At 55.2% G+C, this 17,458-nt stretch overlaps 1 protein-coding gene across 1 annotated transcript in view; it reads right to left on the reverse strand.

Moving 5' to 3' along the window:
- The window catches only part of Cdh22 (cadherin 22, type 2), a gene marked incomplete at its 5' end in the record, with an annotated part of 68,005 nt that overhangs the window by 3,697 nt on the left and 46,850 nt on the right, over positions 1-17,458 (reverse strand). The window contains 4 exons of the mRNA XM_013010731.1: positions 6-193; positions 4,968-5,219; positions 10,921-11,038; positions 11,297-11,418. Coding sequence (XP_012866185.1) covers positions 6-193; positions 4,968-5,219; positions 10,921-11,038; positions 11,297-11,418 — 680 coding nt within the window. The remainder of the gene's footprint in view (positions 1-5; positions 194-4,967; positions 5,220-10,920; positions 11,039-11,296; positions 11,419-17,458) is intronic.

A 17,458-nucleotide genomic window follows, 5' to 3' on the forward strand; every position in this document is an offset into this window, starting at 1 on the left:
CCCGCCGCGCCGCCCTGCGCCTCCCCGAAGTCGTACAGGCTCCGCAGCGCCGACATGTCGTAGGCCTCCGTGTCCTGCTCGCCGCCGCCCTCGTCGTTGTACTTGATGACGTTGTCCCGCATGTCCTCGTCCTCCTCGGCGCTCAGGTGGCTCTTGTGGTGGCGCCGGAGGGTGAGGATCAGCAGCACCAGCACTGCGCGGGGACGCGGGGCGCGGGGACGCGGGACACGGGGGGACACGGGGGACAGGGGACACGGGGGACAGGGGACACGGGGGCATGGGGGACACGGGGGCACGGGGGACACAGGACCCGGGGGACAGGGCACAAGGGGTGTGGGGACACAGGACAGGGGACACAGGGCACAGGGGACACAGGACATGGGGGTATGGGGGACACAAGGACACAGGGGACAGGACACAAGGGGCGCGGGGACACGGGACACAGGGGGATATGGGGTCAGGGGACACGGGGGTATGGGGGACACAAGGACCACAGGAGACAGAGGACATGGGGATATGGGGGACACAAAGACGCGGGGGACGGGACACAAGGGGACACGGGAGACATGAGGACAGGGAACACGGAGCATGGGGACACAGGATGGGGGACAGAGGACACAGACATACAGGGAGCAGGGACACAGGTCAGGGGACATGGGGAACATGGGGACATGAGGATATGGGACACAGGAGGTGGGGATACAGAGGACACAGGCGCATGGGACACAGGGTCACAGGGGACAAGGGACATGAGACATGGGAACACAGGACACGGGGGACACGGGGCATGGCGTGGGTGAGGGCTCTGCTCACCAGCACCCCAGTGTAGCCCTCCCAGTGCACAACAGCCTAGAGAAATTCTGCTCAAAACTATCTGTGTGAGCATGTACATGTGTATGCGTATGTGCAGTGTACGTGTGTACATGTCTGTGTGTGAGTGTGTGTGTGTGTGTGTGTGTGAAGTAGGGCTTGGATCCAGGGCTTCACACTCTTGCTTGGCTTTTTTGCTCAAGGCTGGTGTTCTACCACTGGAGCCCCGCTCCACTTCTAGCTTTTTGCTTGCTATTTGGAGATGAGAGTCTCATGGGTTTTGCTGTCCAGGCTGGCTTCAAGCTGTGATCCTCAGATCTCGGCCTCCTGAGTAGCTAGGATTATGAGAGTGAGCCATTCATAATCCTAGTGGCTGGGTTCAAATCATCTTACTGTCAGAACTGAACTTGTCTCTGGAGGTATGCAAATTGAAGTGAGGTCGCCACTGGGGTTTGGGGTGGTATAGAGAAAGTGCAAAGGGTTTGTGGGTGTTGGGGGCTGAAGTTAACCTTTGAGGGCCGTGCCTTGAACTTATGGGGAGATGCACTGTGCCAGGACCCGAGGTGCTGGGTGTGAAGGCTGCAGCTTGAAAGGCAGACGGAGCTGTAGGAGTGAGGGGTGTCCTCAGCTCTGCCCCATTACCCTTGCCCTTTCTATCTACACCGCAAGTCCCCGGCTCCTGCTCAGGTCTCAGATCGAGACCTATAGGAACAGGCACAGATGCTCACCCCTGTAATCCTAGCAACACAGGAGGCTGAGATCTGAGACCCACAGTTCCAAGCCAGTCTGGGCAGGAAAGTCCATGAGACTGTTATCGCCAATTAACTTCCAGAAAGCCAGAAGTGCAGCTGTGGTTTAAAGTGCTAGATCACTAGTCTGGAGCACAAAAGCTCGGGGTCAGTGCCCAGGCTCCAAGTTCAAGCCACAGGACCATCACACATACACACAAACCTCCATACAACCTACAAAAGCTCCCCTGTAAACCCCAGGCCCCTCCATGTCTCCTCCTACCCCAGAACACACAGTGCCAGGTCTGGCCACCCAGGGCTTGACTTCGCCTCCAAGATCCCCTGGGAAGGGTGTCCCCTTCCTGTCACACTACACAGGAAAGTAGTAGTGGCCCTGGGCCGGCTGCAGCCACCCCTGAGAACTTGTTAGAAACACACTTGCTCTGTTGGGCCCTAGACATGCTGGGTGAGGTTGGCAGTTTGCTTTTCTAAGGCCTCTGGGTAATGAAGAAGGCAGCTCAAGTTGGGAGTCCTGGATCTGCCTTAGACCACATCCTGCTAAGGTAACATGGCTGTCTCCCTTGCTGCCAAAGTACCTTCTTGGACCTGGAAAACGTGTGCCTAGCTTGGTGCCTGGTGTGTAATAAGCTAGGGAAATATGCTTGAGTAAGTGAATGAATGAAACTTGGATGAATGAGTGAATGACTAAAATCTGGGATGAATCAGTGAATAAATGAAAGTGTGGGTGAATAGAAGGCTATGTGAAGTGAAGTGAATGAATGAATGAATTAATGGTATCTCTTTTCTCCATATCTCCCCTTCCCCCTCACACTACCTTACTGTTGGCTTGTTCTTAGTCTTTCCAGTACTGGAGATTGAACCCAGGCCCTTTGTGATTGCTAGTCAACTGCTCTACCACTTGTGTCACACCCCAGCCTTTCTGTTTTTATTTTGTTTTGGTGACAGAGTTGGCTAGTTTTGTCCAGGCTGGCCTTGAACTCCAGATCCTCCTGACTAGTGGGGATTACAGGTGTCTGCCACCACACTTGGCTTTAAGGGCATCTAAGCAGGCTTTTTGCCTCTCAGGCTTAGAGTCAGACATTCTGGCCTTCAGACCTGGTTCTTCATGCATGCTCCCTGTCTTGGGCCTCTTCTAGTCTGCTGGCTTGAAGTTCCGTCTAGAAGGTGACAAATACATCTCAGCTGGACCATTCCCTGAAGCCTGGACAGATGTGAATTCCATTTCCCATCCAGTGTCATCTGGCTGACCAAGAGAATCTCAAGTTTGATGTACCCAGAGGTGAGATCAGTCTTTCCTCCTGTAGTCTCCACCTTTAGTCTCCCCCCAGGGCAGTGACAGCAACCCCAACTCCTCTTTACTCAGAGATTTCAAGTCTTTTGCTCACTGATGAATACATGTGCCTTCAATAGTCCAGCACATAGGATGATACGTAAGCAAATGCTGGCAGGTGGAAAATGGATGGATGGATGGGCAGATGGATGGATGGACAGTTGTCTGCTGGGCACTATGTCAGGGATCAGACTCTTCTTGCTGGTCCGAATAGTTCCAGCCAGAACAGTAGCCAGTGCCAGCTGCTAGGACCATGGAGCCTGGTACTGGCTCACGACCTCACAAAGTAGCTTAAGACAGGGAGAGGGGTGGGGGCTGGGGCCAGGCCTGGAGGGAGGGCACGAGGGGAGGGAGGCATCGGGAGGGGTGTGGGCAAGATGGATAGGCAGTTTTGGGAGCTGGAGGCCCAGAGTTGTGGAAGGGGATGCCCGCGAGAGCAGATGGCGGGGACCGCGGGCGGCGGGCAGCAGCTGCGCCAGCCCCATCAGCGATTCCGCCCGTCACCTTTAGAGTACTGATGTGCACTTTCTTCGTTTGTGGGCAATTAGGCAGAAATTTGTTTGCACTGCCTCAGAAAATGAAACCGCCATAAAGTGCACCCTCTGGAAAAAAAAAAAAGGTTCCAGAGCCCTGAGCCTAAGAGAAGGGGGGCTGGGCTCCCAGCTCGGTGGAGGGCACGAGCCTCCTTAGAGGCCGCGCCAGTGGTGGGCAGGAGGCAGCTGCTGTCTCCCAGGGGACTGAGCTGAGCTGGTGCCCATAATGGAAACATCCCAGGGCCCCCAGCAGCAGGACGGGAATCTCAGTACCATTAGCACGTGGGTGGCAAGGGCTGGGAAGGGAGCATCCCATTTAGATCATTCGGGACACATCAGGGCTCCAATAACTGCTGGTGGTATCAGGTAGCCATTCAGATGTTGTCCTGTCTAAATTCCTAGCAGGGGGCAGAGGTAGAGGAAGAGGAGCACAAGGTGACGAGATCGAAGTTCAAGTCAAAAGACTAGCTCTGTCCCCACATAACCATTTCACTTCTCTGAGCTTAAGTCACCTCTTCTAAAGAATGGGATGGTAGCCGGATGCCAGTGGTTCATGCCTGTAAGTCTAGCTACTCAGGAGACTGAAATCTGAAAATTACAGTTCGAAACCAGCCCAGGCAGGAAAGTCCATGAAACTCTTATTATCTTCAGTATAGTGCTAATCTTGAGCACAAAAGCTCAGGGACAGCTGGACACCAGTGGCTCATGCCTGTAATCCTAGCTACTAGTTGAGATCTGAGGATCACAGTTCAAAGCCAGCCCAGGCAGGAAAGTCTGTGAGACTCTTATTTCTAATTAACCACCAGAAAACCAGAAGTGATGCTGTGGCTCAAGTGGTAGAGCGCTAGCCTTGAGCTGAAGAGTGTAGGGACAGCACCCAAGCCCAGAGTTCAAGCCCTACAACTAACAACAACAACAAAAAGCTCAAGGACAGTGCCCAGGCCTTGAGTTTAAGCCCTAGGACCCCTTCCCCCCAAAAAAACAAAACAAGATGATATTCTTGGGTCATGTAGTTGTGCATTTTCCTGAAGGAGAATAAAATAGGGCTAACGGCAGAGAGAATTTTTACAATACATGTGTGGCTTTGTGTGTACACTGCTACTAGGGTTTGAACTCAGGGCCAGGGAGCTCTCCCTTATCTTCATTCACTCAGGACTGGTGTGCTACCACTTGAGCCACACAGCTCTACTTCTGGCTTCTTTTTTTCCTGGTTTATTGGAGATGAGTCACATGGACTTTGCTGCCTGAGCTGGCTTCAATCAGCCAGAATCACAGGAGTGAACCACTGATGCCTTATATGCATGGCTTTTAAATCCTAGGGAAGAGTTTGGGCTGTGTAGAGTTGGGCAGCAGGTATAGAATGTCAGGGGGACGCCAGGGACAGGTGGTACGTGGCTCTGTATTTGGGAGATTTCCCACAGGAGCTGTGGGTTAGGGCTTGGAGCTGGTTGTGTGTGTGTGTGTGTGTGTTGAGGAAAACTGAGGCTAGCTGATCCTAGGATGAGGGCCACTCAGGAGAGGTGGGTTGCTTTCAGGGGGACTCACCAACCAGGATGAGGACACAGACCAAGAGAGCGATGAGGGCTCCAGGGCTGAGGGAGGCTGCCATGACGAAGGCCGTGGTGTTACAGGACTGGATGGTGCCAGAGCCGTCACAGCCGCAGATGCGGATGGTGAGCGTGCCCGTACTGCTCAGCGTGGGCGGCCCGCTGTCCACCACGAGGATGGGCAGGAAGAAGACGTCCTGCTCCTGCCGGTTGAAGCCCACATGCTGTGTATGCACCGCGGCCGTGTTGTCTGTTTCAGGAGAAGCAGGTGGCAGTGACTCAGGTCAGCCCCTTTCATCCCAGCCCCCTCCTGGTCCAACCTGGAGCTTTATCTTTCATGTCCCAACGGATGCCTCTTAACTGACTGAACTGGGGCTGTTCCCTCGTGTCCCCTAATTCTGCCCTCGGCTGCCCACTGTGTGTTCCAGTCACATAGCCTCCAATTTTGTCCTCTGCTACCCTGGGCCTCTGTTCCCAGCTCTTGCAAGGATTTGTTGTCAGCGGTGCCAAGGTACTGTCCCCAACGATTCCAAGATTCTGTCCCCAGCTGGGCCAAGGTTCTGGCCTTGGCTATTTCAAAAACAATTCTTTTTTTGGTCATTTGTCTCAACAACCTATTTTTATTCTTGATCCCATTCCAGTTGTCCGATGTATTCTGACCCTAGGAGTCTAGAGGTCCTTGGATCATGGTTTGTTGGGTCCTGACAAGTTCAGGGTCATCAGAGAGCACTGGGAACACTGGCTGGCATCTCTCTGCCTTTGGCGGAGGGACCTTTCTGTCCTTCATGCCAGTCAAGATTTCTGGAGCTGGCTTGGAAAACTCTCATTAAGATGCTGAGCCTGTAGCCTGGGGTCTCCTAACCCATGTTCCTTTTTCACAGGCAGCCAGAGTGGATAGCAAACTGGCACAAATGCTACTCAGTGTCCAACGTTAGCCTGTTCCTGGGGATCCGGGCAGGTCTCAGGGGAAGGGAGCACAGGTACTTCTTCTGACCTTCCTGTCTCCTCCACACCTGTCCTGTATGAGTCAGGCCACTTGATCATAGATGGCTCCTCTCAGTTCTCATTAATGGTGGTAGGAAGAGATCAGAGGCCAGGTGACCACTGCTCTGCCCTTTATAACCAACCCCGCAAAAGGAGGGCCTGATTTCCTGCTGGAAATCCTCACCTCTCATTGTTCTCGCCTAACAGCCCCTTCCTTAGTAGTTCCCAATTCAGTGGTCCATCCTTGGCTTCCCTCCTCCACTTTTACATGCATTCGAACCTTTCAATGTACAAATGTTAAAAAGTAATGCTAAGTGTGTCCTGCACTAGCTAGAGAACCTCTCTTAGCTCTTTAGACTTTAGTTTGATCTGTAAACCAAGAAAAAGCATCATAAGGGTGTGAGAATTAAATGATAGAACCCAGGCCTAGAAAAATTCCAGACACATGTAAATTCGCCATATGCTGGTTAATGTTTCTTTCTGATTCAGCCCCATTTTCCCTGTGCCACACCCCATTCGTGCCCCTGGGTGTCCTTGCCACTCCTCATAAAATCTCCACTATCGAGACACCCTCTCCACCTTCTTGCCTGGGCAAATTTCTCATCTGTCATGCTCCAGCTAAATGTCACCTCCTTCCTTTGGCCTCCTTTCTCTGCTTCCCTGGGAAGGAAGGATTTATGGCTCCCCGCTCCCTACTCTGACAATGCAGGTGCCATGCACAGTTCTGTTACAGCACTTGTCACCTTGCGTTAAGCTAGTGTGTGCCCGTCTCTCCACTGCTGGCCAACTGGAGGTTCTGGCACTGAGCCAGTGTTGAGGCACACTGCTTGAATGAGCCACCACTTTCCGTGCTCATGGATCAGCTCCTCCAGCTCTGATTCAAACTCTGACCCCTTCCTGCTCCCCCTACGCCAAAGGGTGAATCACCCCCAGCTGGAAAAACATCTGCCTTCCACTGGGGAAGGAAGGGGTCTCAATAGTAAGGAGAGTGGTGTGGTTCTCATGTGCACTGACTGGATGCTTTTTATGTATCAGGACTATGCAGGTGCTTAAAATGAAGAGCAGTGTTTGGTCCTCATAACCACCAGGAGCAGGAGCATTGTCTTTATTTTATATAGGTAGAAGCTGAGGCTCGGAGAGAAATAACTTGTTTGAATTTATCTAATGAAATCATCTAACCATACATCCACCCATCCATTTCCATTCATCCATCTTCATCCATCTGTCTATCCGGCCATCATCTATCTACCTGTCCACCTCCATCATTCATCCATACATCCATACACTTCCATCTATCCATTAATCCATCCATCTATTTCCATTTATATACCTCTATAAATCTATCCATCCATCATCCATCTATCTGTCCACCACCATTATCCATCCATCCATCCATCCACCCATCCATCCATCCATTCACTCACCCATATATACATACATACTTACACTTTCTCTATCTATTAAACTATCCAGCCATCTCATTCATTTACCTCCACCCACCCATTTAGCCATCTGTTCACTTCCATTATCCATTCTTCCATCCTTCCTTCCACCCTTCCTTCCATCTATCCATTTATCCTCTCATCCATCCATCTTCCCATCTATCCATATATCTGCCCACTCGCCTCTGTCCACTCATCCAACATCCACACACTTGCCCACTTCCATCACCCACCTATCCATCCATCTATTATTCATCCATCATCTGTCCATCCATTCATTAACCCTCACCACCCATCTACTGACGCACTGTTCTTCCCTTCCTCCTTCCCTCCCTTCTTCCCTCTCTCCCTCCATCCCTCCCTCCCTTTCTTCCCTTCTTTCCTTCCTCCCTCATTTTCTTCCTTCTTTTCTCCTCCCTTTCTCCCTCCTCCCTGCTTTTTTTCCCCCAACAAATCTTTATTAACTCCTATGTACTAGGCATTACATTAGTCACTGGAGGAAAACAATGGAAATATAAATTAACTGTGGTCCTGGACCAGAGTTTCCAATATGAGAGACAAATGCTAACCCAATATGTTTATTACAATTACAAGCCATGGGAAGTGTGGTGAAGTACAAGTGTACGAAGAGCACCCAACAGAGGGCCTCAGCCAGCGATGGGTGAAGAACAGGTGTCAGGGAGAGCTTCTTGGAAGAGATGCTAGTATTTCTGAGCCTTGAACAAAGGAAAAAGAACAGCTTGTGCAAAAGCCCAAAGGCTGGAACATAATACACCAAGGCCCTGGACACCGTCCTTTGTGGCTGGAGGGCTAGGTGACAGCTAAGAGTGAGTCTGGTCCAGGCTGGAGGGGCAGGCAGGAGTGCATCATGGAAAAATTGGAAGGTTGGTATTAGTAAGGAATTTAAATGATCCCTTCCTTCACTCTCTTCTTCTCTCCCTCCTCCCTCCCTTCCTGCCTCTTTCTCTCTTTGCCATGCTGGAGATTGAAGTCAGGGGCCCTGCACTTGCTAAGCAACTTCTCTATCACTTGAGCCAGGCCAGTGGCCCATTGTGGTTTTGCTGTAGGTTTGGTTTTGCTTCACCTTGTTTTTAGAGAGAGCCTCATACTTTTTCCCAGGTTAGCCTCAACCATAATCCTCCAGTTCTCTTGTACTTGAGATTATAGCCATATGCCACCATGCTGGGCCCTAGGATTATTTTCTTAAAAGCAATGAGAGACCACTAATTATCGGGTTTGAAGCCAAGAAGTGGCCTAGTGATAGATAATCGATGCATTTCACAGCAGATCCGAACAAAGCATCCTCTACATGTCACAACGATCGCAGCCCCTGGGGACCTGGCGGGCACGAAGGGGGACAGCAGTTCCTGTTCCTCACTGAGCCTGCTGTCTAGTCAGGAAAACCGAAAACACAGGAGTGGGCTTGGAAGACGGAGGCTTCGGTGTGCTACGTGGGAAACAATAGCAGTAGTGACAACACAGAGAAGCAGACAGATCTGAGAAATGAGCGGCTGGCCGGGGCCCAGCCTCAAATTGCCAAGCAAGACAGAGATGTGTGTCTCTCAGGGTTCCTGTCTTTGGCCAGGCAGCCATATGTTCTGAGAGCTCCAGCCTCTGCCACTCCTTGGCCCCAGGAAAGAAATTCCCTGGGCCTCAGTCTTGAACCTTTCCAGCTCGCCCCTCCTCCCCGCCCCCAGCAGACAGCAGCTGGCATCTGCGGGGGAAGCCCCTGGCCACACCGGGCCACGCCCACCCATCTAGGTGGGCCTCGTGCCCAGCGCTGCACCCATCCATCTGGCCTGACATACATCAGTGTCAATTGCTGGCTGCAAGAGCAATATTTATAAATCACGTTTCCAAACTGGCTACAAATTTGCACAAAGAAACAGATGGGGTGGGGTAGCCTGTTGTCATGTAAGATATTTATATCGGGAGGAGGGGGGGCCTGCATGATACAGGAAGGGGCTGAGCAACCGGAAGAGGAGCCCTGCTGAGAGGCCCTGAGCTAGGCAGGCTGCTGCATCCCAGGGGCTATGGTCACCTTGGAGGGCAGCTCTGGCGGGGGGGAGGGGGGAAAGAGGGGAGGGCTCATCAAAGAGAAGCAGGCAGGGTTGTGGGGAAGAGGGCAGAATCTCAAGCCCCTGGCTGGCAAGGCTCGTGACTGTGGAGAGGCTGATCTGAGTTATTAGAGCCTCTGGGGCCTAGCTTAGGATGCCACTGAGTGAAGCCTGGGCTGGGATGTGCTGGTTGGTAAGCTATTGGAATATTCTAGAGAGGTTTACATAGCCATGGCCCAGCCCCAAATCCTTCCTTCAGCTCAGCTCTTCGCCTAGGCACCAACGCTCTGACACAATCAAGCCACTAAGGGGTTAATGCTGGGCACAGCAGGGCCACCAGGGCCCCTCCAGGTTGTGGTAAATATCTTTTTCCGGCTGTCTTTGCTGCTGCACCGGCTGTTAAATCTTGTTAACATGGCTTCAGGGAATACAGATGGGTCTGGCTTCAGAGGTCACTGCAGATGCACTCTGGAGGGTGGGTGTAAGGGTCCTGGGGTGAGCTCAGATCTATCCCAGCGCCAGAAGGAATGATGCAGTCTGGACCCCCAAGGTCTCTGACCACAGCTCCTCCTTACCCTGTCTCTCACTTGTTCCAACCACACAAGTCTTCTGTTTTCTCACCTCAGCTTCTACCTCAGGGCCTTTGTGCTTGCTGTTTCTAGACCAGTTATGAGCAAGGCTCACCCTTTTCATTTCCTTTAGATCTCAACTCACCATGGACCCCTCAGAGAGACCTTCCCAGACCATCCTACGATTGGAGCGTCCAATCTTACCTGGCCTTATTTTTCAGTTTCACGCAACACATCTTCTCAGACCCCTGTGATGTGCCAGGCGTGGCTCTAGGAATGCAGGCTCTGGCAGTGAACAGAGCCAAATCGAGGCTCTCGTTTGCTTGTTTGTTTCCCCTACTGAGGATTGCACGGAGAGCCACCATTCACATCCTAGGCAGGTGCTCTCCAGCTTGAGCCATGCCCCAGCCCAGAGCCCAGGCTCCCGAGTCACATTATTCCTCCCTCTACCAACGCCTTGTCTCTGCCAACACGCTGGGCTGGACAGGAGCTTGCTTCCCCAGTGTGGAGCTGAGGCCAGAGGCACCGGCACAGGGCAGGTGTGAACTCCTCAGGGTGATGGGCGTCCCCAGGCACGGAGCCGGAGCCCGGGAGCATGTGCGGCTTCCTCAAGGAGAGGGGCTCCTGGGCACGGGCCTGCAGGTCCTCTGGCCGCCCTCTCTGGATCCCTGTGCCCCCCAGAGCTCACCCCGATGCCCCCTTCTCAGCAAACCCACTCTCTGCTTGCTCTGCGTGGCCTGGCTCAGCCCCAGGTGGACCCGGGCTCTGACCCTGGACCCAGCACTGGCCCTCGCTCTGACCCTGGACCCAGCACTGGCCCTCGGGGCGCCAGTGGGGGGCAGGGAAGGCCGGCTCCGCCCTCTCCAGGCCGGCCCCTTGCTGGCTCACAGCTGACTCACCCTGGATGTCCAGCAGAGAGAAATGAGGGCTGCTGGGTGCTTCGGGCACCAGGCGGAAATAGAAGCGGTGTCCACCCTGCGGCTCGTCTCTGTCCACCACGCTGATGGTCTGGATGAGCTGAGGGGAGGAGGGGCGGGGCTGGTGGGAGGCTACTGCCACGCTGGCCTGGGCTTTCACGGGCCCTGCCAGGCCGGGCATCCACCCCAGCCCCCAAACCGCCCCTCCCAGTGGTACCTGGATCCCAGCACACACACACACACACACACACACACACACACACACACACACACACACGGTGCACCCCCCCCAGTGGTACCTGGATCCCAGCACCCTCACACATGCAGTGGTACCACCCCCAGCACCCCACAGTGGTACCTGGCCTGGCTTGGCATCCTCGCACACTGCGGCCTCATAGGGCGTGGCCAGCTCCGGGGGGTTGTCGTTCACGTCCAGGATCCGGATCCGCAGGGATGCTCGGGACAGCTGAGCGTGGTTGTCTGCCGTGACAGCACAGGAGGGGCTGGGGCGGAAGCTGAGGGGCCCTGGAACCCCTCGCTCCCAGGACTGGACTGGGTGGCACTGAGGGCTTGGGAGGTGCCTGAATCGGTATAAGGTCCAGGACGGGGGTACCCGGCTTCGGCGAGCGAGCCGTCACCAGCTTCCTCAGCGTCATCCCCACGGCCCTCGGTGTCAGTGCCACTGAGGGCATCTCCTCCCCACACCCCCGCCCACCCCTTCACACACCTCACCACCCACCAACGCCACCTGCAGTCCCACCCCCGTTACTACACCGCCTCCGCCGACCGGCCATCCCCATGACTACCATTAGCCTCACCACCGTCGCCAGCGCCCCAGGGAACTGTCAGAGCCACCCACACCCTCCTCTCCACCGTCACCACAGTAACGTCACCGTCACCCCCGCCGCTGCCCTGGCCGTGCCTCCCCGCGGGTGCAGAGGCCACGCTGACCCCCTGCCACGGTCAGCTGGGACGTGAAGAGGAAGCCGTGGGCTCTACATCTGCAGTTCTCACACACGCTGGACAAATGAACGAAGCCCAGAAGGACTGAGACTGCAGGAGGCTTGGGCAGTGGGCGTGGCCGGGCCGCTGACCTAGGGCTGGATCTTGGGAAAGGCCCTGCCCCCTGCAATGCCAGGCACTGGGGCTGTGGCAGAGCAACCAAGTGCTAGGACTGGCACCCCGGGGTTCTGATCGGGGCCTGCCGCTCGGAGGCTGTTTGATCTGCACTAGCCCCCTTGCCTTCTCCGTGCCTCAGTTTTCCCATCTGCCAAATGGGTGCTGGCAGGGAGCTGCTGGGCAGCCAGGCACTCGAAGGGTCGGGGAGGGGAGTGGGCTGATAAAGGGAAGCAGGAGGTGGGAAGGCAGGGTGGGGGGCCTTCATCGGCTCAGGCTGGACCCCCCCTCCGGATCTCCCCTCCACCAGGGACCCCCTTATCTTCGCAGCTCACGCAGATCTGCAGCCTCAGCGATTAGAGGGCTCTCCCGGGGGCGGGGGCTGAGGGATGCGAGTCGTGACTGGGAATGCCCGGTGAGCTGTTATTTTTAAGAGTGCGCTGCCAAGGAACCTAAACAGACAGATGGGGTGCTTTCAGGAGGCCAGAGCGGGGCGGGGGGGGGGCCCACAGTCACAATCTGGTGCCTGTCTCCAGGCCCAGGCAGGAGGGGGCGGGGTGGGGCCTGGAGGGAGAGACGGGTCCTAGTCTATGCAGAAGGGGCTCCTGGAGCACCTGCCACCTGCCCGAGGACCTCGCCTGTCCCAGCTCCGCCTGACACGTCCTACGGTCACCTCCTGGGAGCACCCGGTCCTTCTGGCCTGGGATCCTCCATTCTAAGAAGCAGAGCCCTTGACCTTGGCGCCATGGTTCTCTGGCCTGAGTTTACCCAAGATCTCCTGGGAAAGCCATTCAAAAGTCTGAAGGTGCCAGGTGCTGGTGGCTCACGTCTGTCATCCTAGCTACTCAGGAGGCTGAGATCTGAGGATCTTGGTTCAAAGCCAGCCTGGGCAGGAAAGTCCGTGAGACTCTTATCCCTAATTAACCATCAGAAAACCAGAAGTGGTGCTGTGGCTCAAGTGGTAGAGCACTAGATTTGAGTGAAAGAGCTCAGGGACAGTGCCCAGGCCCTGAGTTTAAGCCCTATGACTGGAAAAAAAAAAAAAAAAACGAAACAAAAAACGTCCCAATGTCCAAGGCGTGGCCATTGATGTTTTAAAAACATTTCCCAGGGGGATCTGATAGGAACCGAATATGGTGAGCTGTGTCTTGGGGTAACCAGCAAGTGGAGGTGGGGGGCGGGAGGGGAGGGGTTTGGCCCAATGCTTGGCCTCTGGTGAGGCCCCTTCTGGGCACAATATAATAACTGCCAATCACAAATTCCACAGCCCTTGCCTTCTGTGTTTCTGAGGTAAAATAAACCCATCGGCCCATCACCTTGACCTCCAAGCAGGATTTTCCAACTTTACAATGCCCTAGGATCCCACAGGAGCCTGGAAATAACCGGGGGAGGAGGCCTGCTCAACCCCATCTTACAGATAAAGAAACCGAGGCCCCACAAGTGGCAGGGGATCCCCCCCAAGGCAGAGCTGGGGTGCAACATCCAGACACAAGGTCACCAGCCTTCTCTTTAGCTATCCCTTGGCCTCCACCTCTCAGAGCCCCGCTCAGCCTGACCTCGCCAGTGTCCGGTGCCAGGTGCCCGTTTCTGAGGCTGGGTCCCGCCCCCACCGCCCCCTCTGGCCTGCCTTCCTCCCCTGGCATCTCAGTTCAGCTGACTGACATGCAAATTAGTTTAATTATTTCTTCTTCTAAAATAAATTATATTTTGCAGTAGCTGCAATATGTTGTGTCAGGCAAAATTACATTCAATATTTTTAAACTAATTGATGCAGCCTTGAGGAAGGCTGACTGACAGCCCAGAGCTGAGCAGGCCTGTAGCCTTAAGTGAATCCGAAATTAAAATGAGACGTGCTTTGGCCCAGTGCTTCCTGGGCTGGCCAGCCCCACCATTCACCCGGGGAGTGGCAGGTGGGATCCCCCCGCCCTGCCTCCTCCCCCAGGGCTCCAAGGGTCGGAGGAGGCTGGACAGCTCAGCATGTATGTCAGAAAGGGGCCAAAGTTAGGGCAGTGCGGCAGGACTCTTGCCTTCTTTGGGCCTTAAGTAGAGAGGATAAGAAGGGGGACTGCACTGCGCAAGGTGGAAATGGGACTCAGGCTTTGCTGATGCTGTTCAGTGAGCGGCTCCTTTGTAGGAAGGACACAGCAGCAAAGAACAACAGGACCCTTTGAGAGATAGACAGGCAGTGTCTTCAGACAGAGACAAGAGTGGCAAGGATAGAAGTTTGGGAGCAGGTCTGGAGCAGGGAGTGCCACCCTGCTGGGGGTTCAGGGATGTTTTCCCCAGAGTGGGTGGCATTTCCGCTGAGATTTGACTAGGAAGTAACCAGGTGAAGGGGGTGGGGAGGGAAAGATTGGCCTAAGGAGCCAGATCAGCATGTGCAAAGGCCCTGGGGTGGGAGGGAAGGCTGTAGATCTCTTTTGAGGAAGATCTCAGTCCCAGGCAGTGTAACTCACCTGGCATTTGGAACTAAAACAGGGAGGAGAGATCGTTGGGGGCCAGTGGGAAGAGAAGAAGACAAAGGGCCTGAGCCTGGTGGCCAGAAAGGCTGCAGCAGACACCTATGCGTCACCTGCCATGGCCAGGGTCTGTGCTGTCCCATTTCAGCCTATTGCCCATCACTGGAAGCTGGACACTATCACCCCTGGGCTATGGATGCGGAATCCAGCTCAGAGATGGGAGCAAATCACCTATGGAACAGGGGCCAGGGCCGGGACTCCAACACAGTTCCAAGGAGAGGGCCTTTGACCAACAGCATCTTGCCTTTCTCTATCTGCCAGAATCCTTGCTTTTGAGGCCCCGAACACACGTCCTGCCTCCTCGAGGAGGCCTTCCTTGACTAGCCTGGACTCGGGGCACTGGGAGGAAAGGTCAAGTCATACTGCCCACCAGGCCCCATGGATGCTGCTGCCAGAGCCTCCCCACTTCCTCCCTCCCTCCTCCCCTCCCCTCCTGTGGGAGGGTCTGACTTTTTGTTGTTGGTGGTGGTTGTGGGGCTTGAACTCTGGGCCTGGGCGCTGTCCCTGCACTCCTCAGCTCAAGGTGAGCGCTCTACTGCTTGAGCTACAGCACCACTTCTGGTTTTCTAGTGGTTTATTGGAGATAAGAGTCTCACGGACTTTCCTGCCTGGGCTGGCTTTGAACCGGGATCCCCAGATCTCAGCCTTCTGAGTAGCTAGGGTGCAGGTGTGAGGCAGGGGAGCCCAGCTAGGGTCTGCCCTCTTCCCCTTTCGTTTCTGCCTGAACCTGCCCCTTGCCACAGAGGAGGCCCGCTCCTCCTGGCCGTGACCTTCACCCAGCATGCTCTGCGTCCCAGCTTCTCTCTCCTCCCTGAGAACCCGCTGTGCACAGCACACAGTAGGCGCTTCATGAGTAGATTTCACGGTCCACGCGTGGCTAGTAGGGAAGGGACGGTGAAGCCTTCCTGATTTGGGGGGGAGCAGCGGAGGGGGATGCTATAGAGAAAGAGAAGCGCAGGGAGGAGAGAGGTGAGGAAAGAAGGGGGAGGGGGAGGGGGAGCAGCTGGGAGGTTTCCCCCCCTTTGCAGTGTGGGCAGGGGAGGGGAGACAACCCCTCTCCAGCCCCTCGCTCTGCCCTGCCGGAGGGAGGGAGGGAATTAAATAGCATGCGAACCCCAGGCTCTGATGAGAGCGGCCAGCTGGGCAGGAAGACTGAGCAGCCCAACTACCACATCTAAGACAGGAGGGGGCTGGCTGGGGGAGCAGCCGGGCGGGGCTCCAGCGCGGGGACGTGGGGAGCTCGGTGCCCACCGCTCAGGGACTCCTCAGATCTGTTTGGCTCCCTTGGCCTGGTGGGGGGGGTTACTCCTCCCTGGATGGTGATGGGAGGATGGAATTGGGGATGGGTGGGGGGGTCCTGATGGGTCCCTAGGGTTCCTGATGTTGGGCTGCTTTGTCCCTGGGGCCAACTCATCTGCTGAGTGCCAAGCTAGCCCAGCGCCCCGGACCGGTTCCCTCCAGCTCTTGGTGTCCCCACAGCCCCCCTCCTCTGGCACTCCACCCCAAGGCTGGTGGCTGACCTGCCTCTCCCTGGCTGCCATGGGAGCCGACACATTGGTTAAGCCTGGTAACACCAGACCCCAGCGCCCAGCCCAGGCTGCCTGGGGTAGAAAGGCAAAGCCACGGACTAAGGGGGGACATGTGGGCGGAGTCCTTGAGCCCTCTGTCACCTGACTTTGATGACACCCCTCTCTCCGCTCTGCTTGTTCACCAGCCTCTGAGCCCCCCTCCCTAGTGCCAGAAGGGCAAAGCCTGATTGACACATGGGTAAATTGCTCCTCACCTGGTCCTCAGCCTCCCCAGCCATGAAACTGGGAAGATCTGCTGCTGTTCCCTCTCAGAGTCCTTCTGCGCCCCCGTGTGTGTCAGGCATGGTGCTGGGCACCTACTATGTGTGGTTTCCACTCTCTGAGGATCCGTTGTCCATTGTACACCCAGCACAATATCTGGCCCACTGTAAACTTTCCATAAATAGCAGCTGCTATTATTGCAAGTTATGAGTCATTCAAAAAGGTAGGTATTATCACTGTGTGTGCATGCGTGCATGCATGAGTATATACATACATGCGTGTATGCATGTGTGTGTGTATGAGAGAGAGAGAGAGAGAGAGATGCGCTGGTACTGGGGCTTGAACTCAGGGCTTTTAGCCCTACCATGGCTCTTTTGCTCAAGGCTGGCACTCTACCACTGGAGCCATGCCTCCATTTCCTGCTTTTTGCTGGCAAATTGAAAATAAGAATCTCAAAGCCTTTTCCGCCCCAGCTGGCTTTGAGCCACCATCCTCAGATCTCAGCTTCCTGAATAGCTAGGATTCCAGGCATGAGCACCAGTGCCAGGCAGAAGGCTCCTTCCTACACTCAGTAAGCACTGCATGGCCATGGTGCACCTGGCCTGTGTGACAGCATGGCAGGTACAGGCTGGGGGCGTGGCAGGAGGGATGGGGGGGGAGCGAGCCTTGCTCAGATCCAAATTCATTCATCCACTGGGAGTGTGCTGGGTAACTGAAGGAAAATGGAGGCCCTGTGAGACTTAGCGGGGGTGGGGGGCTGGGGGGGGGACTGCTAACTATTCCCATGTCCTCTGCTGTCCTAGGCAGCTAGCTGCCGGCTGACAGCCTGGAGGAGACAGCAGGCCCAGCACCCCCACGGGCACTGACTTCCAAGTCCCTCCCTCCCCAGGGAAGACTGTCCCTTCACAGCCACCCGTCCACCGAAGGTCTCAGACACAAATTGTACTTTAAATTCAATATCGGTCATTAATATTTCATGATTACACAACGTTAAAGATAATGTCGGTGGAAGGCGCGTCTGCATGGGCCGCAGTGATGACTCAGAGGCCTGGGAAGTGGGGGAGGGGCGGCATACTAAGTGGAGGCTCGGAGGGG

Source organism: Dipodomys ordii, unplaced genomic scaffold (genome assembly GCF_000151885.1).
Source record: "Dipodomys ordii isolate 6190 unplaced genomic scaffold, Dord_2.0 Scaffold13, whole genome shotgun sequence".
Taxonomy (NCBI): Eukaryota; Metazoa; Chordata; class Mammalia; order Rodentia; family Heteromyidae; genus Dipodomys; species Dipodomys ordii.